The 25,630-nt window shown below is 44.5% G+C and overlaps 1 protein-coding gene across 6 annotated transcripts in view; it reads right to left on the bottom strand.

Annotated features, from left to right (window-relative positions):
* Positions 1-73: 73 nt before the first annotated feature.
* Dnah7 (dynein axonemal heavy chain 7) overlaps positions 74-25,630 on the bottom strand; it is a 249,764-nt gene continuing 224,207 nt past the window's right edge. For 4 of the 6 annotated variants that reach the window (XM_021247724.2, XM_087202647.1, XM_004868947.4 and 1 more), the window contains 4 exons: positions 23,208-23,360; positions 21,765-21,942; positions 9,660-9,763; positions 74-389 (listed from right to left, as the gene is read on the bottom strand). In XM_021247724.2, the coding sequence (XP_021103383.2) occupies positions 183-389; positions 9,660-9,763; positions 21,765-21,942; positions 23,208-23,360 (642 nt within the window). In that variant the 3' untranslated portion in view covers positions 74-182. Of the gene's footprint in view, positions 390-8,318; positions 8,461-9,659; positions 9,764-21,764; positions 21,943-23,207; positions 23,361-25,630 lie in introns of all 6 variants that reach the window. The other 2 variants (XM_087202646.1, XM_021247725.2) reach the window with 2 other exon arrangements.

The following is a 25,630-nucleotide window of genomic DNA, read 5'->3' on the forward strand; positions in this document are numbered from 1 at the left end:
TCTATGAAGTTTCCTTACGTTATATATCAATCATTGTAAATGTGGGCTGCATTTGCACAGAGTAAACTCATAGTTAAGAATATTACTCAGATTTATTGAAGCCAAAACACTTGCTTGAACAAAACGTTCTTTCAACAACCCTAACGAGAAACGAGACCAAGGGAATGAGCTCTTGCTCGAGTTTAGGAGTTGAGTTGGCACAGCAGCGCGACGCCGCGGCTGATCCAGTGCTCCCTGGGGTGGTCGGAGGGGAGAGTCACGGCGATCACGAAGTTGGTGGAGTGGCCTGTGGTGGACAGTGTTCCTCTCCGCTCGCTGGTCTTGTACAGTGGCGCCACATAGCTCGGTCGTTCGGGTATGTCTGCCCTCTTACAGGGCTTCAGCCACATCTGGAAGAAAGTGCATGACACCTTCACACCGAGGTTAAGGTTAGGGACATCTGGCAGTGTCTGTGGCCCTGGTGGATTTCCTTTTTCTCAGCCCTGCTGTGATTGCGCAAAAATAGAGTAGCAAGAGTGCTGCAGGAGTGGCACACGGGTGCTGTGTGTGAGAACCAGGCATCTGGCCCTGCCCTGGAGACTGGGAGGTGGCCAGCTGCAGGTTCTATGCGGGGCTGGCTCAGGGTGGTTGCCCTTGAGCCTCCTTTCCCTGTCTCCCAGCCCCTCACAGACTTCTGTTGCTAACAAGAGGACAGCTGCTGGTACTGCTGCTGCTCACCACCCACAGAGATGTGCTGCAGCCGCAGGGCCTAGAAAGTCCATAGAGAAACCGCCCTAGGGCTGGTCTTGCTCAGCTAGCACCGTTCCCTCCTGCAGCCACCTCAGCCAAGGTGAGTTCTACCCATCTCTGTTCCAAAGCTGTCCCACTGGATCACCAGCGACCACTACAGAGGAGGGAACTGGGAGAGAAAGCCCCCAGCTGCTGCCCTGCCTTCAGGGCACCACAGCCTAAGGTCTGGAGAGAAGCTGCCAGTGCTGGATGCTGTCTGCTCTTGCTCTTGCCTGTGAGCACCAGGCAGAGAGGATGTGTGCCCAGCTCTGTCCACAGCCCACTCCTGCTCCATCCCTAGCAGGCACAGCCACTGCAAGAATCCAGGAAGAAAGTCCCTGTCACCCATCTCCCAGCATGCACAGCTAGGGAGCGTCCTGCACACACGCACGGGAGAGAGGAGTAACGTTTTGCTTCTGGTGCTCCTTCACAGGTCTCCTACATCCACTGACTGCACCTCATCTGCTCCCTCACTGCTGACAAGATGGTATGAGTGCCACAGAGGGTTCTGTGACCACTGAACCTGTGCCTCCCAGTGAAGGACCTGGACTCACACCACGGGCTAATCCAAGGGCAGGTGCTCCAGATCCCTCATTAGCATTAATCAGCCAATAACAGAGATCCTCCCAATTAACAACCAATATTGACAGTGCCTGAGGAAACCCACCACTCATGAGGGGTCACCACTCCTTTACAGCTGGAACCACACAGGTGCACCCCATAGACTTTCCTAGCTACACTGCATTTGCCTGAACTGCTAGTGTCCTATCCTTGCAGGTCTCACAGAGATGACTCTCCAGCTCTGATATGGCACATACTGTCCAAACTATAATCACAGCCAAAGAAGCTATAGGGAGATGACACTGTGGCACACAACTGCAAATAAACACTGCATAACAAAACAATACTCTACAACGCATCTTCAGGATAGTGCCCCTTACTAAGAAGGCCATCCCTAAGAGTGGTAGATACTCGTTCCACCATATGCACCTAGGACTATAAGAAAGGCAGAAAAAATGTTAATATGACACCTAAAATTCATAATACTATAGTAACATCTCAAAGATACAAAAAAAAAAATTCCTGATGAATTTAAGAGAATGATTTTTTTTCAAGTGCCATGACAGCCAAGAGACTACAGATAAATAGTTAAATTAGGAAGACAATGTAGGATATAAATGAGAAATTGAGCAGAGATTTTTTTTTTGGTACTGGGGATCAAACTCGGGTCCTTCCGCTTGCGAGGCAGGCGGCCAAACCACTGAGCTAAATCCCCAGCCCTCAGCAGAGATTTTGAAAAAGATCTTTGAAATGCAGAGCTTTCCAGGTCAGATTAAAAAAAAAAAATTTAGTTGAAAGATTTGAACAACAGACTAGATCAAGGAAAGGAAAGAATACTGCAGCTTGAAGACAAGTCTTTTGCAATATTCACATAGAAATAAAGGGGGGAAAATGAAGAGAGCACATAAGATCTTTCGGACAGCCTTAAAAATAAAATATTTACATCATCAGCATACCCAAGGGGAAAGAAAGGTTAGGGGCATAGAAAATCCATTCAATGAAATCACAGTACAAAACTTTACTAATCTCGGGGAAGCTCCAAGTAGACATAACCAAAAAAGATCCTCATCATGATATAGTTAAACCATCAAATGAAATTTGCAAGAGAAAACTGCCAAGTCCCATTCAAGGGCAATCCTGTTAGATTGACAGATTTATCCCTATGAGCCAGGTGGCATGAAATAATTTTATTTTAAGTCCTGAAAAAAAAGTCACATGATTACTATACCTAGCAAAGCTATCTTTCAGGATCAAAAGAAAAATACAAACCTTCCAAGATAAGCAAAACCTAAGGGAAATCATTCCCACCAGATTAGCCTTACAAAAGAGATTCTATAAGGGACTCCTTAAGGGAGTCCTACACCAAAAAGTGGAAGAAAGATAAATACCATCACAGTAGCATGTGACTATAAATCTTTTAGAGGAGTAGATACACAAATGAAAAAAGTCAAACTTTATCAGCACAGTAAAACATCAAACCACATAGATGAAAAAGTGGAAGAAATGAGCAAAGAATATTCAAAACAACTAGAAGAAAATCAGGATGATAGGCACAAGTTCATATCTTTCACTAATAACTATGTAAATCATCTTAATTCTCCAATTAAAAGATGCCGACTGGCTCCAATAAAAGATATACTGCCTAGAAGAAACTCACCTCACCAGTAAGGACATAGTTCACACACTGTGATGGTTAAGGTGGACTGTCAATTGACTTGGGAGCCACCGTGGGAAATTAGCACACTTCTGGGTGTGTCTGGGTGTGTCATGGAGGGTCACATTGCGGTCCTCTCCCCTTTCTCTCTTGATAAATAGTATTTTTTGTTTTGTTTTGCTTTTTTGGTACCAGAGGTCAAACTCAGGATCTTGTGCTTGCGAGGAAGGTGCAGTGTCACTAAGCTAGATCCCTGGCCCTACTTTTTTTTTTTTTTTTTTTTTTTTTTTGGAGACAAGGTCTCACTTTGTAGTTCAGGCTCACCGTGAACTCACTATGTAGCCCAGGTTGGCCTCAAGCTCAGTGGTGATCCTCCTGCCTCAGCCTCCTGAGTGCTGGGATTACAGCCACCACAGCAAGCTTTCCCTTCCTTCTCCTGTACTGTTCGCCTGCTATGTTTTCCAGCCACCATGACATGAACAGTTTTGCTCCACCATGTTTCTGCCTTGGAGCCAGCTGTCCAAGGATTGAATCCTCTGAAGCCATGAGCTGAATAAACTTTAAGGTGTGGGCTTCAGTATTGTGTACCAGAAACAGAAAAGCTGATTGGTACATACACCATGATCAAGCTGGTTCTATTCCAAAAGTGCAAGGATGGTTCAAAGTGCAGACAAACATAATACATCACATAAATGGAGTGAAGGATAAAAGTCATGTTCATCACAATAGATTCCGAAAAAGCCTTTGATGAAATTCAACATCCTTTCTTGATAAAAGTCCTGAACAAATGAGTTATAGAAGAATCATACCTCAGTGTAATAAAGGCTATGTATGAGAAACCCATAGCAATAGAGAAAAATTGAAAGCATTTCTTCTAAGAACAGGACAAAGTTATCCACTTTCACCACTCTTATTCAATATAGTATTTGAAAGTTTACCCAGATCAAATAACAGATGAGAGACAGTAAAACTGAGGTTACAAACAAGAAAGAAGGAAGTCAGGCTATCCCTATTTGCAGATGATAAATTCTATACATGCAAAAGTCTGAATACTACCACAAAACTAGAGCTTTCAAAAAGTTTTCCAACACACAAAATTAGAACTTTTAAAAAAGAGGCATAGAAATAATTTGTTAGGCAGAGTTAAAGAAGTACACACAGGAAACAATGCAGGGCCTGAGCAGAAAGGTGCATTGTGCCCTGACTCTGGGTGCATTCATGTGTTTTGGGGTGGATACCTGTGAAGTCTGTGAGTCTGCAGAAAGTATGGGCTCACCTGTTGGGCAAGGGGTTTCCTCCGCATCAGTGGAAGGTACCAAGTATACTACAATAACCTAAAATAATAGTTGGTTATTCAACCGTTATAAACCAATTATTTTAAAGACTTTGTAAGAGACATTTAAATAAACCTTACGTATCTTAAAACTCTGAAGCAATCAACAGCCTGATAGCAGAAAACACAAGAAATTATCTTGGTAAAATAAAATACCTTTGTTTTTAGGCCAGGTTTTGTGAGCTCTTTATGAGGATCAGATCTGTCCAGGCAGCTACCCCTCTCAGCCTTGGAGGGAGTTAGCTGTCCTTGGTCCCTGAGGTCCAGTGGTTCCTCCTTAGGTGGAAACTTTTCCTTGTTTATAATTTTTTACCCAGAATCACACATTATAATTTTAACCCTTGCTAACCCTAAGAGAGCAATCTTAAGTCTTTACGTAGTAATAATTTACGAAAATACACCCACCTGTCTTCTTTTTACAAACCTCAAGAAGCCAAGAACACCTGAATTGACATTTAGCGACTGCTCACTCACATGCTTTATTATAAACACTTCTATTTTAATCACCTGTCCTAAGAACTAATTTTATATTTCTTGTGAAATCAAAATATTAGAGAAACTTAATACTTAAGTTGTTTCTCTGCCCAAGGAAACCCTAAAGGCTGTTATACTTGAAACAGAAAGCAGCAGATGTTGTGTCTTTCTAATAAAGGTAAATAGTAACGTGACTGGCAAATAACCTAGGCAAAATGTGTCAGTAATTTTAAGGACATTTTATTTTACCAGCCAGCTTAAATTAACTTGTTTGTTATGCCATGTGAACCAAAGGTATTGGGCTAATTACATGAGTGTCTACTTATCCAAAGGCCAATCTATTGTTGTTTTTTTTTGGTACTGGGGATCGAACTCGGGTCCTTGCGCTTGCACAGCAGGCGGCGAAACCATTGAGCTAAATCCCCGGCCCCCAAAGGCCAATTTAAATTTTTAGGAGAACACATGTGTTCCTGGGTGCATACAGAACCATGTATATTAACCACATTTATTCACCTACGCTTTATGTCACTAAATTTTAAGACTTTCATTTGTAAGCTTTATGTAATGCTGATCCCAGCATTTTTTCATCATCATCGCTGGGTTTTACAGAGACTCTTTTAATTGTTTTTTAATAGCTCAAATATAGAGAGATCTGTAAAGGAAAAATCTGTAAGGGGAAAAAAAGAAAGAAAATAATAGGAGATTAAAAAAACAAAATGGAGCAGCTGCAAACACTTGAGCCAATTATTACAAACACAGCTTATTAGCAAGCAGGCAAAAAACAATGGAAGACCTGTAATACACTGCATTCAATCAGAGTGCTTTACAATGTACACTGAGCATGCTGGATTCCAATCCCCCTCGCCTGTTTCAAGTTCGATTATAATAGACTAATCAGAGGTCCCCCAGGGTTACCAGGAGCCTTCGACTTTGCGCCTGTGAACCACCAACAGTACGTTTGGGGGCTCTGTTAACGTCGCTCTCCTGTCACGGGGCTACGTCATGAAGGATGGGAAGGGACAGAAGAGCTGCAATCGCTGGATGGGCTGGTATTGCATTTCCCGTCCTTGTTACAAAAAGAAATGTGGAAGAAGGACAGGGATTGGCGAGAGGAGAGGTGTGACCAGCCAGGCCAGAGAGAAGAGGCTGTGGAGAGGGTCTCAGAGAAGACAGCACCAGCTGAAACAGCCTGGCCCTGGGGCTGGGGGCGAAGCTGTCACCCGGGGCCTCAGCAGGAGTCCGCCTGGCGAGGGTGGAGTGCTGGCTGGGACAGAGAGGGACTGATGGCCTTGGGCCTGCCACAGATGGTGACCAGGGGCCCAGTGGCCGTCTTCCCCTCCCGACAGCATCTCCTCGGGCAGAACGTGCAGGGAGGGTGTCCTCCCCAGGGACTGCATTCTGCAGACCTAGGGAAAAGGACTGAACATCAATCAGTGTTTGATTCACAGATCAAGGGAAGAAGGAGCTTTCTCTGAAGGGAGAGAGATCACACAGTAAGGCAGGCCCACAGACCTTCTCTTATTTGGCTTTAGGAGCCTCTGACTGCTGGAAAGGGAAACTGTGAGGTAGAGGTCGGCAGGGGAGAGAGAGCACGCCATGCAGTCAGAGGGCAAAGATGAAGAGAAAGTTGAGGCCTCAGTTTACCTCCTGGTGGCTCCGTGAGAGACATCACTGGATGGCGTCTGAGGACAGTGCCCCAGGAGGAGCTGGGAACTCAACTTACCCACCCCGGGAGCAGGTTCACCACTTCCCATCAGAGAAAGAGTTTTCAGGACATGTCAGTGAAGGGCAGAGGAGAGATTAGGCGGGGGTGAGGAAGTGCACATCCCAAGAGAAGTGCAGGCCAGGCCGCCAGAGCTCGCAAGCGAGTCCATTCCAGGAGCAGAATATAAAATCGACATAAAGAATCAGTGTCTCTTCTGTACACCAATGATGGAGTTTAAAAAAAAATGTGAAAGCAATCCCATTCACAACAGCCATCAAAATAATTTAAAATACGTAGGAAGAAACTTAAGGAAGTGAAAGAACTCTCCAACGGCAATTACAAAACACTAAAAAAAAAAAAATTGAGGAGGACACTACAAGTTGGAAAGACTCCCTCAGATCATGGATTAGAAGAATTAATATTCAAATGGGCACGCCACTGAAGGAGATCTACAGATTCAATGCAGTCACCATGAAAATATCAGTATTGTTCTTCACAAAAGTAGAGAAAGCAACCCTAAAACTCATAGAGAAGCGGAAACGACCCTGAATAGACAAAGCAATCCCGAGCAAAAGGAGCGCAGCCGGAGATACCGTGATAACTGGTTCAAAACACGCCACAGGGCCATGGTGACAAGGCAGCCCAAAAGGACCCAGAAGTAAACCAGTGCACAGCCAGCCATCTTACTCCCAACTGGGAACCCAGAGCAGGCATTGGAGAAGAGACAGCCCTGCAACAGCAGTGTGGGAGGATGGGTGTCAACCCGTAGGAGGCTCAAACTGGGTCTCTGTCTCTCACCCTGTAAAGACTCATCTCACAATGGGCCAGTGGCGTGAATTTAAGGCCTGAAACTTTAAAGCTGCTAGAAGAAAGCACACGGGGATGCTTCAAGATACTGAATACGACTCCAACAGCTTAGGAAACAATAGCAAGAATTGACAAATGGGGTTGCATCAAATTAAAAACATTCTCCACAGCAAAGGAAACAATCCACAGAGCAGAGAGCCAGCCAACAGAGTGAAAGCAATGTCAGCCACTCCTCTGACAGAGGATTAATAATAGCAGAATATATAATCCAAGAGACACCTAAGGAACAAGCATTCCAGTCAATCAGCAGGCAAATGAACTGAAAAGGCATCTCAAAGGCCAATACTGAATGAAGTACAAAGGCCAATAACTGCATAAAAAGATGTTCATCATCACTAGCCATCAGGGAAATGCAAATCACCCGTCACGTGGCTATCAAGAACACACGGAAAAATAATAAATGCTGGCAAGGAGAAAGGAACCTTTAGACTTCGTGGCAGGGAAAGGGAATTCGTACAGCCCCTAGGAATCAGTGTGCAGGTTCCTCACATGGCTGAGAGCACAAACGGTCTTGGGCTCCAGCTGTACAATCCTGGGCACACGACCAGAGGAATCCCAGTCAGCACAGCCTGCAGAGACTTGTGTGCTCCAGTCCACCTGGCATAGCGCACGCCGGGCGGTGCAGGATCGATCGGCCCAGGGGCTGCCAAGGAGCCAGCAGAGTGCACGGCATTCCCCACAGCATAAACCGTGGATCAGCGGGACAAGATCCGGTGGACCTGAAGTTCGGCGTGTTCAGGGAGGCAGGCCGGAGCAGGGAGCAGTGTTCTCTCACGCGTGTGAGGCGGGGGAGGGAAAGGGCAGACGTGTGACCAGTGCACAGTGTGTGCAAATGCCATGGGGAACCCGACTGACTGCATAGCCGCCATGTGCTAATACTTACGATGAGAAAGTTTCTCCCTGCTGTTGTACAAGAACTGTTCCCTCACTAAAGCACAATCAAGTTTCCCACTTACCATACACAAGCAGAACGTAGCTCCCTCCTTGTATTTACCACAGCCTTGTAGTCATTAGCCAAGTTCCCAGAATGTGGAGCATACAATTTATGGTTGAACTCACCAGTCTTAAACATAAGATTGGAAGGCAAGCAGGTTGGTCCTTGAATAGAAGGGCAAAGAAGCGACTGTGTCAACGCGTCTCAGCACTTAAGTGAACGCGTGTTTTCTAGCAGCTGTCTGCTGCACTAATCCTGCAGGTGTGGGACTCACTGTCCCACTGTGCACAGCCTTCCTGTGGGGTCCTCAGGTCAGAGCAGAGTTTTCATGAAGGAGCCGAAAAGGACGAAGGTCTCTGTTCCTCCCACATAACTGTGGGGTCGGGGTTACCATAGGGAAGCCCCAAAGAGCTTCTGCAGCTGTCAGCTACCCCAGGAGACTCAACATTCTCTCCAAACGCTTGTGGGCGCAAATTTTAAACCAATGGGAGAGTTTTCTAATGAGCATTTTTATTTCTTACTAGCTGACTTGAAAGGAATCACTACTCAATTATAAAACATACCTTCTACTCTCAGCAAGCTGCTTAAGAGCCTTCATGTAAAAGAAAAAAAAACACTGAACTCCTAGTGACAAACACGGACTTTCCCTTGTGACCCTCAGTTTGAGCCGTGTGCTAGGCTGTCTCCGCCCCTAGGGTCTTGGGGTCCCACTGGCCTCTCACCAACCAGGCTGCAGCCGGAACAGCACCGCTGGACTGAATCACTGACTGGGTAAAAAGCTAACCACTTCCTCATGCCGCAGTGACACTGGCAACATCGCTAGATGTGGTTGTTCTTGAATCCCTCCCATATTTGCAAGTTTCCTACTGGCTGAGCTGATTTCTAACCCAAAACCAGCACAGCTCTGGGCAGAGCACAAGGCTACAGGCCAAGGTTTTGGATCTTAGCCGAGCTGGGCAGGTGAAGCTCCACCTTGTCCTGGCTTTGCAGTCATGAATGAGCGGTCCCCCCATCCTTGTGCTTCTTGGTGTGGAGTTTGTCCTGACACCCCAGTGGGTGCCGCAGGGGGTTTGAGTCCCCCTAGGAGCAGGAGGGCTGGGAGGTGCTGGGAGGAACGACAGGGCTAAGAGCCCCGTTAAGTAATCAAGAATAAATAAACACCAGGTCTTTAAACAGAAACAACACAAGACTGCATCTCAATCAGCTGACAGAAGAGGAACCTGAACCCCACCTGCCCCCTGAGCAATGGTTCAGAGCTCCCTAATTCAACTTTACGGAGCACAATTGCCATGAATATACATATATGGGGTGCGTTTCATACACATGTGTGCATAGCATGTGTGTATCATTAGGAAATACTAACCACAGGCACTGTGTCATAAAGAATTTTGGGGTAGGATTCTGCGAGTTTCTTGATCTTCCTGTTCCAAGAAGCTCCATCCAGAAACAGTCCGTGAATGTAAACACCTAAATGCAAAATGAAAAGTTAAGGGAACATTCAGTATTCAGATTTGATTGTGTTCTGGATCTGAGAGACCTACCTGTGAATACATGGGGGGCGGGGGACAGCCCGAGGCTTGTCCTATAGCAAAAGCAATCTCCAGTGTTTTGTTTCAAATCCACCTTTCAAACACATCCCTGCTTGGCCTTGTAGAAAAATGCAATGGTAAAATTAGGTGAGGAGAACTACAGGAAGGGAATTTTAAAGTAGCCAATGGGAAGTGCTTGGTGTGTGTGAATTAAGATTTATGTTTTTAATTCACCAATGATTATAATATGGTGACAGAAGCCACGAAATTAGCAAAAATAAGTTCTTAATGTGAATATTGGGCCCCAATGATGACTGGGCAGCATAAGAACAAAATACTCCTCTGCAGACTCCGGATGTCCTCCTCCCCTCTTAGGTTCTAGTCCCACTGCCAAGCCCCCTTGCTCTGTGTAATGCAGGGGTGCACAGATGAGCTCTCTCTAGAATCACATCAGCAGTTAAAGAGGAGCATCCAGGCTGGGCGTGGCAGAACACCTGTAATCCCAGCACACAGGAGGCTGAGGCAGGAGGATGCTGCAAGTTCAAGGCCAGCCTGAACTTCACAGTGAGACCCTGTCTCAAAAAAAAAAAAAAAAAAAAAAGAGCACGCATTAGGAATCAATCACACGGGGTCATTTTCTCTGGCTCAACACAGCTACAAAGCCTTATGGCCACTGCAGACAGGCAGGTCTGGGCACGCCCTACCGAGGTCCCGAGTCGCACGGAACATGCAGAATCAGCCCGCACCCAGGCAACAATCCACTGGACACCCCCCCCCCCCCGCTCCTCTGTATAGCGACCTGGTTCCGCACTACAAAAACGCAGAGGACACCAGACCACCAGACCACGGTACTGAGTCCCACTGCTCCTGGACCAGAGGAAGGGGCTTCCCAGCCACCATCCCTCCCGCTGCTCCTGGCCCCTGTCCCACCTCTCCCAGCTCAGAGGAGGTAATCCGTGCAGGCGCCAACAGCCCCCACCCCAGATGAAATGAGAAAACATGTAAATAAGTCTCAAAACCAGACTTCCAGATCACCTACAGCAACCCCAAAGGGAAATGAGATGGAACAATCTGATACTCAACCACCTGGACCCACTGAACTGGCAAAAAAAGGGGATATGGAAAAAATGAAATCAGAAATAATTTCTCAGATAACAGGAGAAATTGTGCCCCTAGTGCAAGACATGATTAATAAATCCAGAGAGGAGCTCAGGAACATGATGGAATCCCAACATAGGAAACAAATGGAATCCATAAAACAGATGCAAATAGGTTTCCAGGAGATGAATACCTCCATTGAGAGTCTACACAGCAGAATGAGCCAATGTGAGGACAGAATTTCAGATATAGAAGATAAGATTGCAATTAATGACCAGGAAAAGAAAAATTGCTTCAAAATTATAAGGGAACATGAGAAATCAATCCAGCAGCTGCTAGATGATGCAAAGAAGAGTAACATAAGACTAACTGGAGTCAATGAAGAAAGAGGAGAGAGTGCAGATGACATAAAAAAATCTCTTCACAGAAATAATGGCAGAAAACTTCCCAAGCAGGGGAAAAGAACTTGACATACAGATAAATGAGGCATATAGGACTCCAAATAGCCTTGATCAAAAAAAATCTACACATAGGCATATAATTGTTAAGATTCCAGAAACTCAACAGAAGAACAAAGTTCTACAAGCAGTCAGAGAAAAGAAACAAATCACATACAAAGGAAAGCCCATCAGAATCACAGCAGACTTCTCAACACAAACCATCAAGGCAAGAAGAGCTTGGAGTGACATATTCCAAGCCCTAAAAGAAAACAGCCTCCAACCCAGATTGATGTACCTGGCAAAACTATCTTTCAAAATGGATGGAGAAATAAGATACTTTCATGACAAAGAGCACCTTAGGAACTTCATGAATACCAAACCAGCACTCCAAAGAATTTTACACAATATCCTAGGAACAGACATTGAGGATCACAACCCCAGGAAGCAAAGCAGAATGAACCCATCTGGCATGACAAGAAATTAAATGTAAAGGAGGAGAACCCAACAAAAAGAAAAAGTCATGGCAATGACAAGTCAATACGTTTCAGTTATAACCATCAATGTTAATGGTCTCAATTCACCAATCAAAAGAAATAGACTGGCAGAATGGGTCAAGAAGCAAAATCCAACAATATGCTGCATACAAGAAACACACTTAATTCAAAAGGAAACTCATAGACTGAAAGTGAAAGGCTGGAAAACAATACTCCATGTGACAGGAACCCCCAAAAAAGCAGAAGTAGCTATCCTCTTTGCAGATCAAGTAGATTTCAAACCAACGCTGATTAAGAGAGATGAATAAGGACACTACATCCTTGTAAAGGGAACAATCCAAGAGGAAGAGATGACAATCATAAATATCTATGCACCAAACACTAGTGTGCCCAACTATATAAAACAAATACTAATGGACATGAAAAGTCATATATGCACTAATACAATTGTAGTGGGGGACCTCAGCACCCCACTGTCACAAATAGATAGATCAACTAGACTAAAACTAAGTAATGAAATACTAGAACTCAATCGAACTCTTGAACAAATGAACTTAACAGATGTTTACAGAGTCTTCCACCCCACAAAATCAGAATACACATTCTTCTCAGCTGCACATCGGTCATTCTCAAAAATAGACCACATCCGCACACATAGAACATGTTTAAGTAAGTGCAAAGGAATTGAACTTATCCCCTGTATATTATCAGACCATAGTGCAATGAAATTGGAGATCCATAGCAAAAGAAACTCAAAAAATTTCATAAACAGGTGGAAATTGAACAACACACTTCTGAATAACCAATGGGTCACAGAGAAAATTAAAGAAGAAATCAGACAGTTCCTTCAATTAAATGACAATGACAATACAACATATCGGAATCTATGGGACACAATGAAAGCAGTCTTAGGAGGGAAATTCATAGCAGTGAATACGCATATTAGGAAAACAGAACGAGGCCAATTAAACAACCTGATGCTGCACCTCAAGCTTGTAGAAAAAGAAGGACAACCCCAGAGCTCATACAAGGGAGGAAATTATAAAGATCAGAGGAGAAATCAATGCAATGGAGACTAAGAGAACGATACAAAAAAATCAATGGAAGCCGAGTTGGTTCTTCAAAAGAATCAACAAAATTGATAAACCCTTAGCCAACCTTGTCAGAAAAAGGAAAGAAAAGGCCCAAATCCATGCAATTAGGAATGAAAAGGGTGAAATGACAACAGACCCAGCAGAAATCCAGAGGATCATCAATACCTACTTCCAGAACCTATATGCCAATAAGATGGACAACACAGAAGAAATGGACAGATTCCTAGATACATATGAATTACCAAAGTTGAACGAAGAAGACCTAAAAATTCTGAACAACTCAATATCAACCAATGAAATTGAAAATGTAATTAAAAACTTATCAACTAAGAAAAGCCCGGGCCCTGATGGCTTCACTGCTGAATTCTACAATACATTTAGAGAGGAACTGCTGCCACTACTGTTTAAACTCTTCAATGAAATTGAAAGGGAAGCAATACTCCCAAATTCATTCCTGGAAGAAGCATCACCTTGATCCCCAAAGCAGAGAAAGACCCAACCGAAAAGGAGAACTATAGGCCAATCTCACTAATGAACAAAGATGCAAAAATCCTTAATGAGATACTGGCAAACAGAATGCAGAAGATCATCAAGAAGATCATACACTCTGATCAAGTGGGATTCATCCCAGGGATTCAGGGATGGTTCAATATATGCAAATCAATCAATGTAATACACTATATCAACAGAGCCAAGGACAAAAACCATATGATTATTTCCATAGATGCAGGAAAAGCCTTTGGCAAAATCGAACAGGCATTTATGAGAAAAAACCCTACAAAAAATTGGAATAGATGGTCTCTACCTCAAACTGATAGAAGCCATCTATGAAAAACCAACAGCCAATATCATACTAAATGGTCAAAAACTGAAATCCTTCACACTAAAATTAGGAACAAGACAAGGATGTCCACTATCACCACTCTTGTTCAATATAGTTCTGGAAACATTAGCCATGGCAATTAGACAAGAGAAAGAAATAAAAGGAATAAAGATAGGAAATGAAGAAGTCAAATTGTCATTATTTGCAGATAACACGACACTCTATATAGAAGACCCCAAGAACTCCACCAAAAGTCTTCTAGACTTAATAACCAAATTCAGTCAAGTAGCTGGTTACAAGGTCAACACACAAAAACCAATAGCTTTCCTCTACACAAATGACAGACTCATTGAGAGAGAAATAGGGCAAATAATTCCTTTCACAATAGCATCCAAAAAACTGAAATACCTAGGAATCAACCTAATGAAAGAAATCAAAGACCTCTTCTCTGAAAACTATGGCATTCTAAGAAGAGATATTGAAGATGATATCAGAAAATGGACAGACATCCCCTGCTCCTGGGTAGGAAGGATTAATATAGTGAAAATGGCCATACTTCCAAAATTGCTATATAGATTTAAAGGAATTCCAATTGAGATCCCACCAGCATACTTCATGGACCTTGAGAAAACAATCCAAAAATTCATTTGGAACAAGAAGAGACCCAGAATAGCAAAAGCAATTCTAGGTAACAGAGACATGGCAGGGGGTATCACAATCCCCAACCTGCAACTCTACTACAAAGCTACTGTGATAAAAACAGCATGGTACTGACAAATAAACAGACCTGAGGACCAGGGGAACAGATTAGAAGATGCAGAAACAACACCAGACACACTCAGCCATCTCATCTTTGATAAAGGAGCCAAATACCCTCACTGGAGGAAAGATAGCCTCTTTAATAAATGGTGCTGGAAAAATTGGGCTTCAACTTGCCAAAGATTAAAACTAGACCTATATCTCTTGCCATGCACTAAACTAAAATCAAAATGGATTAAAGATCTAAATATTAAAATAGAAACTCTGAACCAGTTGGAACAGAGGTTAGGTAGAACCCTTGAAGACATCGGTATAGGAAAAGATTTTATGAACAAAACCTCAGTTGCCTGTGAACTAGCACAAACAATCAAGAAGTGGGATCTCTTCTTATTAAAAGGCTTCTGCACAGCAAGAGAAACCACCAGCAGTGTGAAGAGACAACCCACAATATGGGAAAAAATCTTAACCTGCTCTTCCTCAGACAAAGGTCTACTATCTCAAATCTATAAAGAACTTAAAAAGATCAGACCTCCCCAATTCAAAGACCCAATCTGAAAACGGGCATCTGAAATGAACAGACATTTCTCAGACAAAGAAGTAGAAATAGCAAATAAACAGATGAAAAAATGTTCAACATCACTGGTTATTCGAGAGATGCAAATGAAAACAATGCTGAGATTCCACTTCACTCCAGAAAGAATGGCTGCTATCATGAAATCAACCAATAACAAATGCTGGCGGGGCTGTGGGGAAAGAGGAACCCTGTTCCACTCCTGGTGGGAGTGTAGATTGGTGCAACCACTGTAGAAATCAGTATGGAGATACCTCAAAGAACTAGGACTGGAAGTCCCATTTGACCCAGCTATTCCACTGCTGGGGATCTTCCCCAAAGAATTAAAAGAATCACCACAGTGATATATGTGTGCCCATGTTCATAGCAGCCCAGTTTGTGATAGCTAAAACTTGGAAACAGCCCAAATGCCCATCAATTGGAGACTGGATAAAGAAAATGTGGTTTTTTTATAAAATGGAGTACTACTCAGCCATAAAAAATGAGAAATTAGAGACATTTATAGCTAAGTGGATGCACATTGAGGCAATACTCTTAAGTGAAATAAATAAGACACACATGTGTAAATACCGAATAGTTTCTCTGGTGTGAGAAACCGAAATTGTAAATAAGGACTAAATGTATAATAGGTAATGTGAAATAGGAAGAAAAGGGGCAAAGGGGAAGGAAGTGGGAGGGCTAGGGGAAAGGATAGAAGGGAATGGGATTAATAGGAGAAAATGGAAAACTAGGAACAAAATCTTTGTAAATAGGGAGGAATGGAGGGGTTGAAGGGAGGGCTGGGCAAGGGTGAAAAATAAGAACCAAGAGAGACTATGTAAAGGTGCAAATTTCCAATGATGAATGTCATTATATTGTATACCTAAAATGTACCAATGATTAGAATGAATAATCGATAATGCAAAATAGGAAGAAAAGGTCCAAAGGGGTAGGGGTAGTGGGAGGGGCAGGGGAAAGGAAAGAAGGGAAAGGAAAATGATGAGAAATGGAAAAAATGGAAATAAAGTCTTTGTAAATAGGGAAGGGTGGAGGGGGGTGAAGGGAGGGCTAGGAATGGGGAAAAAATAAGAACCAAGATGCATTATGTAAAGGTACAATTCCCAATGAGAAATGTAATTGTGTTGTATACCTACAATGTACCAATAAAAGAATTTAATAAAAAAAAAGCCTCATGGACTGAATACAGGTATCTGTACATAAAGATACTGGAATTGTTGTGTGGATGCCATGGGAAGCAGTGTAGAATTTACAGAGGATGAAGTGTTTGCTCCTAATTTGCTGTATGGCCTTGATCAATTCATTTAACCTCTGAACCTGTTTAGCCACTGTAGAGCAACTTGGAAATCATTGTAGAGCCTCGGCGCCTGCTTTGTCTGCCTCCTGGAGCTGTTACTGTCACCATCACCGGCCGAAGAGGGCAGAGCCTAAGGGGAGTGGAGTGCTGTGTGACAGCACTCTGAGCTGACCAGATGCTCCGTCCCTTGCCCTGCAGTGTGCTGGCTGTCGGTAGCGTAGGCTCGGGAACACTTGCTGCTGACGGGTGTTTGGGAAAACCCACCCTTTCTCTCTGTTGGGTTTTAACTGATAAAATAATTTGAAGTAAAATTTAGTGGGCAAAGCATTTGTCCCATCGCTGCCAAAGTATAACTCTGGTGAAGCTGAGTGGGAAGCAGCCGTGACCCAGGGGGCCCATGGGAGGCAACCTTCCTGAGGGGACAGGTCCCCGACATCCCAACCTCCCAGCCACTCCCAGGCTGCAGGCCAGCGACCATGACAGGTGGAGGGGGACAGAGCGGAACGTCACAGTACAGTAGTCCTCGGGAGGCAGAGCCCAGGGAATCTCTGCCTGTAGCCAATCTGATTATTTTTCTTCACTTGAGAATCATGATAACATCATAACAAGTAAACAGAAGGGCCCAACACCTAGAAGAGGGGAAACAGGGACGAACGTTCCTTCTGCCCCAGTGGTTTTATAGGAAATGTGAGGTGGGGGCTCAAAGGCACCCTTATTTCTCATGGCCAGTGAAGGCCAGAGGAAAGCACCAGATATACAGTGACGCAGCTTTTGGGTTCTTGCTTACAGCTGCTCTAACTCTAGGGGCCCACCTCTGCCTCCTGGGAAATGGACCAGTCCCTGGTGACACCCACAGACCCCCAGTCCCTCCTCATCCACTCTGCCTGTGCAGGGCTCTCAACTGATGACTACGAGTCACCTGGAAGTGGCAATTCCGGTAAGAGGAGCCCCAGACACACACATCTGGAAGTGCCCGTATTGTGTGTAAACAGACCTGCAGTGGCACTGTAGCTTCAAACTGACTTTTTACAATCATGTTTTAACTTAATCTTAGGTGACTAAGGCGGACTTGTTCTTGAGGCCCAGCAGCCAGAAGCAGCCACATGTTAAAGTGTGGATAAAGGAGAGAGACTGATGCGGGGGAGAGATTGGAAAGAAAGAAACTTTGGTTCTAGCCCACGCTGTTCTCAGGGAGGTAATCATGTCCTTCTGTTAGGGTCCTGTGAGAAAGCAATTCCTTGGGAAAAACCCCATTTCTCCAACTCATTTCACAGAGTCTCACTGTCTTTCTGATACTATGAAAGTTGGGAGGGAAGACCGGGAGGACAGGTAGGTAGGCTAACTCTGGGTCTGCGTGTTTATGGGTGAGCATGTCTATGTCTGTCTGTGGGCACGAATAATAACATCCGTGACTTAGTAAATATCTATCAGCAGTTATCTATCAACCCTCACTAGCCCACACATGGGTAGCTAGTAAAATGGTTTCTTACGCAGATGGTTATAGTCTACCGCACAATCTTGGAACACCAATTTGTCTTTGTTGATCATTAAATAAGTTGGGTTATATGTCCTACTCCACTGTTTTCCAGGTAATACTGGGTGTTAATGCCTCCTTTAACAAGAACAGCTAAAGGTTAAATTAGTAAACCATGGTAAAAAGAAATATGAAATATCCTAGACTGTTGTAAAAAGAAATGTCAACAACTAGTCCGTGCAGTGTCTGACTTCAGTGTATACTGCTGGGGAATCCCATCTTGCATCTCGGGTAGTTGCTAGTTTACGGACTCTATTCATGCTTTTATAAATTCAGTCTTTTAGCCGAGTCCAGTGATGAATCACTGAGACATCAGCAGCTCTGCTCAGACTTGAACCCAAATGGTGCCTTCTGCCTTCTATCACAGTGACACAGGGAAAGCTTACAGGGAAAGAAAATCCTCCTGCACTCGAGTTAAATACCTAAGAATGAACCACAGCTTTTTTGAGACACATTCCTTAAGAAATGTGACATTCTCAAACTTCTGCTAAATACTCTGTAGGCTGCGAAGGAAGCAGCTAAGCATGAGGGCCAGGTGGCCGGAGTTCCAGTCCCAACTCTGCCTGTGGCTGCTGTCAGCCCTTTGCAAATCACACCCCCTCTCTTAGCCTTAGCTTCCCTGGGATGATGGGGACAGTCCTAGTGGCTGTGTGACAGGGTCACGAGGCGGATCAGTGAGAGGCTATGCAGTTCCCAAACCAGTCAAGGGACAGAGACCGCCACGCCGTGCCCTGCCCGAGATTTGCCTTTTCTTTACACTCCTCAGCCTCCCTCCTTGTCCTCAAAACTTTGCTTGGACCCAAATTACTTCTCCTTCATGGCACGTTGCTAGATCTATCTATGTATTGAGTTTTAGGATGGTGAGGGATCAAACTATTAATATCTTTTATACCACGTAATAGAGTATGCTGTTCGAGAAGAAATTTTTAAAAAGCTTATGTAATTAAGGAAACAATAAGCAAAACAAGTTGGTAGAAGTTCACTAAACTCCCTTCAGGCTTTTGCAATATGCCCATTCCAGGCACACTAGAGCACAGGGACTGAGCAGACAGATTAGTGACACTAGGCATCTGGAGCTGGCAGAAACAATTAGTTACAAGACAATATGGGGCCCCACAACCATTCCCCTTGTGTGTATTGTTCTTAAATGCACTTCCGTAGTAAAGCTGCCTGAATGAAATATTCACGATTGGAATACAAGGTGGTTTTTAAAAGGTTGAGTTGGCGTTGTGACTGTGTAGTGGGTTTAAGCAGCACGGTGTTTGGTTGAGTTCCTACAGCAGATCTGAGGGCCTATGATGTGCCAGACACTGAGGGACACTGCGCGAAGAGGCGAGAGGACAAACAAGGTCACCGCTCTGTCGTGCGGGAGAGACCCTGAAGAGGGTAGCATACAATGACTGCAGAGGTTAAGAAGCAGAGTCGTAAGAGAGGAGGGCTGCAGCTGTGCGGGTCTTTTTCCGGTGACCTGTAACTTTTCACGATGAAATGTGAAGGTCTGGGCTTAGCAGCAGCATGGACATAGGACCAGGAGAAGAGCGTCCAACACTGCAAAGCCAGTGTGTACCGGCCAGGCCAGGTGAGCAGAGTGGGACACTAGAGGGTCCCCGGCCGCACAGGGGCCAGAACCAGAATGTGCCTGACCTAGCCATGGCAAGGGCCTGCATCTATTGCGAAGGGGCAGAGGTCACTAATAACCTGCTCAGCTGCTGGTTTTTCAATGGAGTCCAAGGGCTGACATGAGCTATGCACAATGTTCAAATCTGTGTGGCTCCTGTATAAGTGCAGGGTCATAATTAGGCAGTGACACTCGGGGGATGCTAGAGAGGATGGCGGTGGCAGTAGGGCTACAGGGGAGCAACTGCATTCGATGTGACAGCATACCGGGGAGCAGAAGGGTGAGAAGCCCCGTCTTTCTGGATGGATGGTGGTGACACTTACTGAAGTCGATTACAAGTTTTGCATATTCAGGAGACACCAAGGGGAGATGTCAGGTTACCGGCTGGGTACAGGTGTGTGGATTGCAGAGCCAAGATCTGGACTGGAGATCGGAAGACATCAGCAAGGAAACGTCTAAAGACCCCAAAAAGATTGGGTCACGCGGAGAGACGATGCAACTAGAAAAGATAATGAGTACCAGGAGCACATCCTTGGAAACTCTAGTATTTAGAGAAACGTAAGCCAAAAAAGAAGCATGAATGCGGCCAATAAGAAAAATCAAGAGAAGGTGATATTCTAGAAACAAAGAGAGAAGAATGCATCTAGAAAGACAAAATTGGCCCCTGGGGGAAATTACATAGAGGTTAAGATGGAGATAAGAGGGAACTAATGGGATTTGCCAACATAGAAGCCATCGGTAACTGCGAACAGTACCAGCGGACTCCAGCAGATGCAAGGTAGACAGGAAACAGGAGGCGAGAATGCAGAGGCAGCAGGTGAAAACAGCTCTTTCTGAGAGATTTTGCTACAAAAGGGAGCAGAAATATGAGATAGTCGTGGAGGGGTCACAGATGTGAAGATAATTGGAATCGTGTGTCAAAGGGATTGAATTGGGGGAATTCTTGAAGGCCTGCTCTGCTTTGTTAGAGGTTATCCAGTCCTGAGACAGATATTGCTGATTCTGGAAAGAAAAGGCACAATTAAATAAGTAAAATCCTAAAGAAAAGAAAGGAAATGGGATGTGGATTCCCAGGGGTGCTAAAGTTGACAGGCTTATGGATTCGGTGGTGCTACAAGCTCGCTTCTGACAGGTTTTGACTTTTGTAATGAAGGATGAGGTAACCGGGTAGAGAGAAGGACAAAGAGGGCGAATGAGGTCGTCTGAGAGTGGGAAAACAGATTTCCCAGGGGAGCAGCAATAGGCTTGCTCCCTCCTGAGAGCTGTGGCAACCAGATGAAAGGAAAACCACTTAGCACAGTAACGTGCATATCAGACACTGTTGTGATTACTCACCTTTGTGCCTGGAACTCCCAGGAGTGTACATTAATCAAGGGACAAGATCCTAAATTGTCCCCTGTTGATTTCTTGGGTGCCCAAGAGACTGAGCAGGGAGTTCACAGCTCAGCGGCCCCTAACGGAAGTATGTTGGTTAAAGCAATATACATTAACAGTCATTCAGACACTCACACAACTCATGTAAAGTCAGCACCATTTTGGTAAAATATAGAATCCATAGCATTTAACAAATAATACTGTTTAGCCGGGGATTTAACTCAGTGGTTCCGCCACCTGCCTCGAAAGTGCAAGGTCCTGAGTTTGATTCCCCGGTACCAAAAGAAAAAAAAATACTGTTTAAAGTAGTGGTCCTCCCCACTGAATTGAAATAAGACATCAGAGTATTGAAAAGATAATCAATTAAGGAAATAAAGATTTTATCACGATCAGTCTGCCAAACAAAACAAATGCTCCTGACTGCCTGTAAATTTGGATGATGCACAGTGTATGAGAGAACACACACTTCGGGAGTCCATCCAGGGCCACCAAAGCCCCTTCTCTTCAATTCTGCCTCACTCTGATTCCCCAAGGCCAGCACAAGATTATGGTTGACTATCCCACACACCATGAATTTGATGATTATTTTCTTCTTAACTTACTAGAAATCATGTCTAACTTTATAGAATTTTGAAAAAAGTACAAAAAACATATCCTCTCTATCCAGAGTCACCTACTGTTCCGTGTCCTTCCTCCATTTGCGTTATCATTGAGCCTTCTCGCACCATGAACATTTCCCCAGCCATTGGATGGCACACACGCATTACCTTCTTCACACCCAAGAAAAGGAGGCAGAAATATCCTGCTTCCCTCAGTGCCCACTCACTCTGATGCACTCACCGTCTTCCGGGCCCTGCCTGTACTCCTTGTCCTCCATCACCTCATAGTCGAAGCCGAGGAGGTCGATGGGAATTGTGTGCTTCCGGGCGAAGTTCTGCTGAGCGCTGGTCAGGAAGGCTTGTGTGAAGAAGAAGCCAGACAGCCAGAAGACCGGGGGAGGCCCCACCTCATACCACTGCTGTGGGGACGAACACAAGGGCACCATGAGAGCTCTCCATGCCAGAGCCCGGCCCTGCGTAGGGAGAGGAGTCTGCAGACGCTCTTGTCTCTCGCAGGGAAGCTAGGCACACTTTCAAGGTTTTCCGAACACAGAGGAACATTTTCAGGGTTTGTTCCCGCTTCAGCTTCTCGTCTGTCACAAATGTGTGAGTTCACATGGAGGGGTCTGCTTTACACGTGCCCAGTGGTTCCTTAAAAAAAAATCTCCAAACCACAGCGACCCTCCCATATGCACTGTTGCAGTCTGTCACGTTTTAGGGACGAACTGAAGATACACCCACAGGGTCTGGTCACGTGGGAACTGTTTTCACTTTTTTCTCTCTAATTAATCATTAGCACCCAGTAGAATATTCTGGAAGTTTTTCCTCTTTCCTCACCAAAATACAATGAAATCCACCATATGGAAGCACAATACTGTGCAGAACTTCTGAAACAGCCAGGGTAGTGAGAGCTTAAGGCACGTAGAAATATCAAGATAGCTTCATTACCTGTTTGACAGGTATTCTAATCATGAGCTAGTGAAGTAATGATTTTAGCTAAATAGGAAATTATAGAAGCCGAAAGAAATGAATTTGAAGTTTTCCCTGTAAGAGCCCAAGGCAGAGCCTCATCTTTCAAGAATAATCTTAACCCCTTAACATCTTACTCTCATACAAGAGAGGCCCTGTATTATGAAAAAGGAGTTGAGCCGTTTTATCCGTGCAGCTTCTGATCCTTCCACAGTTTATGTGGGAAATTGCTAATAAGGACACAGCTAAGCACAACACTGCCAGGTAAACAGGAGGCAGGCTGTGCCATTCAGCATCCCTAAGACAGTCCCCGAGGTCACTTCTGTCTCGGATTGAAACAGGTGTCCAGTGATTTCCTCTCTAGAGGTGGCCGAGCACAGAGACTCAATACGCCATGCCGGAAGCCCGTCTTCTACAGCGGTCTTTTTAAGGCTAAACATTTAATGTGGAAATCCATATGCCAAATGTTTCCTTCCTGTCAGATGTCACTGACTTGAAAGTCTGATTTCACCGAACATGAGCACCTGCCCCCAAAGAAGGTTTTAGGCAGAATTTCCACCTCCCACCCAGTAATCGGACCGATTGAGCTAACAGTTACTGTGTTATGTGAAATATTAAGTATTGGCCATCTGGGCCTGGATATTCAAGGCATTTCAGGGACAGAAACAAAGCCCGAAGACGCTCAGCAAGATGTGCTCGTTTGGGATGAACTTACCTGCAAGAATTTTAGTCTTGAAAGGAGGTCATTCACGTAGCTGCCCAGAGGTTTGAGGCTGGGGTAGGATTTGCCCATCCACATGCCTGGGATTTTGACGTTCAGAATGCTGCTCACCACCTCTTCCAGCTCCGTGGACATCACCACCAGCCCCTGAGAGACATTCACAGTGTTAGCGGGACATGAAGCTCCCGGCAGCCCTGTTCTGAGCAGTGTTTCATCGGCAGCCTTTGTCTACAGAGAGCGCACTCTTCTTTGCTCATGAGGGACGCAGTCTTTGAACGATTCCCCAGAAAATACCAAGTTTTACTCTTACCAAATTTTAGTGGAATGCATTCATCGAAACTTGGCTACTCACTTTAAAATCCCAGTCTAACTTTGACGTCAGTTACTGGAGGGCAAGCAGATGAGTAACGTAATTCCAGTCTGCCTCTTTAAAGTGAGAGCGATGGAGGGTGAGAACCCCGGAGCGGCTTGGAGCCCCCGCTCAATCGGGCAGCGTGAAGCCCCCGCTCCCCTCTGGCTCTGCTTAGCCGCTTGGGCGCCTGCAGGGACCCGTCCTGCCCGCCCGCCCCCCCCCCCCCGGCCTCCTGGCTCTTCTGCTACCTGGTTCCACACTACAGAGGCACAGGGGAGCATAAAGGCCCTTGTCCTGAGCTCCACAAGATACAGCAGAAATGAGCAACAGAAAGAGGGCCTCTCTGAGGCTCGCTCATGAAAACTGAAGCTCAGCGGAAAAGTGAAGAGAATCTCTGCAATAAAGGCACACCAGACCACCATAGTTGGTAAGTTGGAGGGATCACCACCTCCCTTCGGAACCTGGACTATCTTCAGGGGAAGGGCAGCTGGAACCTGCAGTAGAACCTTGCGGAGTTCAAACCTGCAGGAGGACAGGGAGCTTAACTTGGGACTAGCAGTCAGAAATCTGCTTGAATCTCTCGGGTTTGCTACTGGCTTGCTGAGACTCATTGACTTGTGTATGCCCACTGCTGCCCATGTTGTCTATTGTGACAGCAGAGACACACCCTGAAGGAGGCCCTTCATTTTTATTTTTTGTTACTTGCAAAAAAGAAAAAAAATTTTTTTCTTTTATTTTTAATTCTTAACTTTTATTTTTTTCTACTCTTTTCAAATTTTTATTTTTCTCTTCCTTTTTTTCTTTCTTTTCTCTTTTCTTTCTCTGCCCCCCACCCCTTGCTGTCCCACCTTGCTCTTCACCTCCCTTTTTGTTCCATTCTGGACCGAATTCGGATTTCTCCTTTATTTTTCTTTTCTTCTCTTTTTCCTTCTCTCAATTATCATTAGTTTTAAATGAAAGTAAATATAGTATCTAGCCTCCCTATTGCTGTTAGGTGGTTCTGTTCATGTCTTTGTTCTTTCATTCTGCCTCTTCCTCTTGCCTTCAACAGTTTCTTAGGGTTTGCGTGATCTTCTTGTGTCTTCTGGCCTCACCGTTAACCTTTCCTGATCCTTCTACCTATCTATCCCTCCCTTCCCCACTCCTTCTAACTCACATCCCAAAGGGTAAAGTTGCTATTTTTTTTTTTTTTTTTGGTACCGGGGATTGAACTTGGGCCCTTGTGCTTGCGAGGTAGGCGGCAGAACCACTGAGCTAAATCCCTGGCTAAAGTTGCTATATTGAAGAGTTTAGTCACTATAAACATATGTTGGGTTGGTCCTTGATTTTGATTTAATTCACACAGTTAAATGTGATTAGATTAACAACTACCACACAGTGTCATTTTCTAAGTTGTCCTTATGCTATGGTGTTGCTGATTGTATCATTTGGGCTAAGATGTTGTGATTGCCTTCCTGGTATAATGAAAATGAGATAGCCTAAGAGTCATTAGAGTCTCAAAACCTAAAGACCAGCTATATCTGGAAGACACCTCTGAAATGCAATCATTCCACAAGGCTTCTAAACACAAGCAACAAAGATACTTACAATAAACAATTTTGAAATATCAGCCCAGGAATTAAACCAAGGACAGTACCAAAAACAAAAATGAGAAGACATTTAAGCAAGGCACAAACTCAGGCTTCCACCCCACAAAAGGCAAATTCTGGGGGAAACAAGGTGGAAAAGACTGATAATCAACCACCTGGACACCCTGAACTGATAGCACAGGAAGTAACAAAACAGATGAATGAGGCTCTAGAAAAATTCAAAGCAGAAATAATCTTCTAGATAACTACAGAGATAGGGAGCAGAGTGAAAGACATGATTAGAGGCTCTAGAACAGAAACAGAAAAAAACCCAGATGAGATCAGAAACATGCTGGAAGCCATGAATGTCCAGCATGAGAAAGAAATGGAAACCATGAAGCAGATTCAAACAGATATTCAGGAGATTAAAAACTCCATTGAAAGCATGCAGAGCAGATTAAGAGAATCTGCAGACAGAATATCAGATATAGAAGACA

Source organism: Heterocephalus glaber, unplaced genomic scaffold, assembly GCF_053883595.1.
Source record: "Heterocephalus glaber isolate CG9 unplaced genomic scaffold, H.glaber_assembly_v1.0 deba00001778, whole genome shotgun sequence".
Taxonomy (NCBI): Eukaryota; Metazoa; Chordata; class Mammalia; order Rodentia; family Bathyergidae; genus Heterocephalus; species Heterocephalus glaber.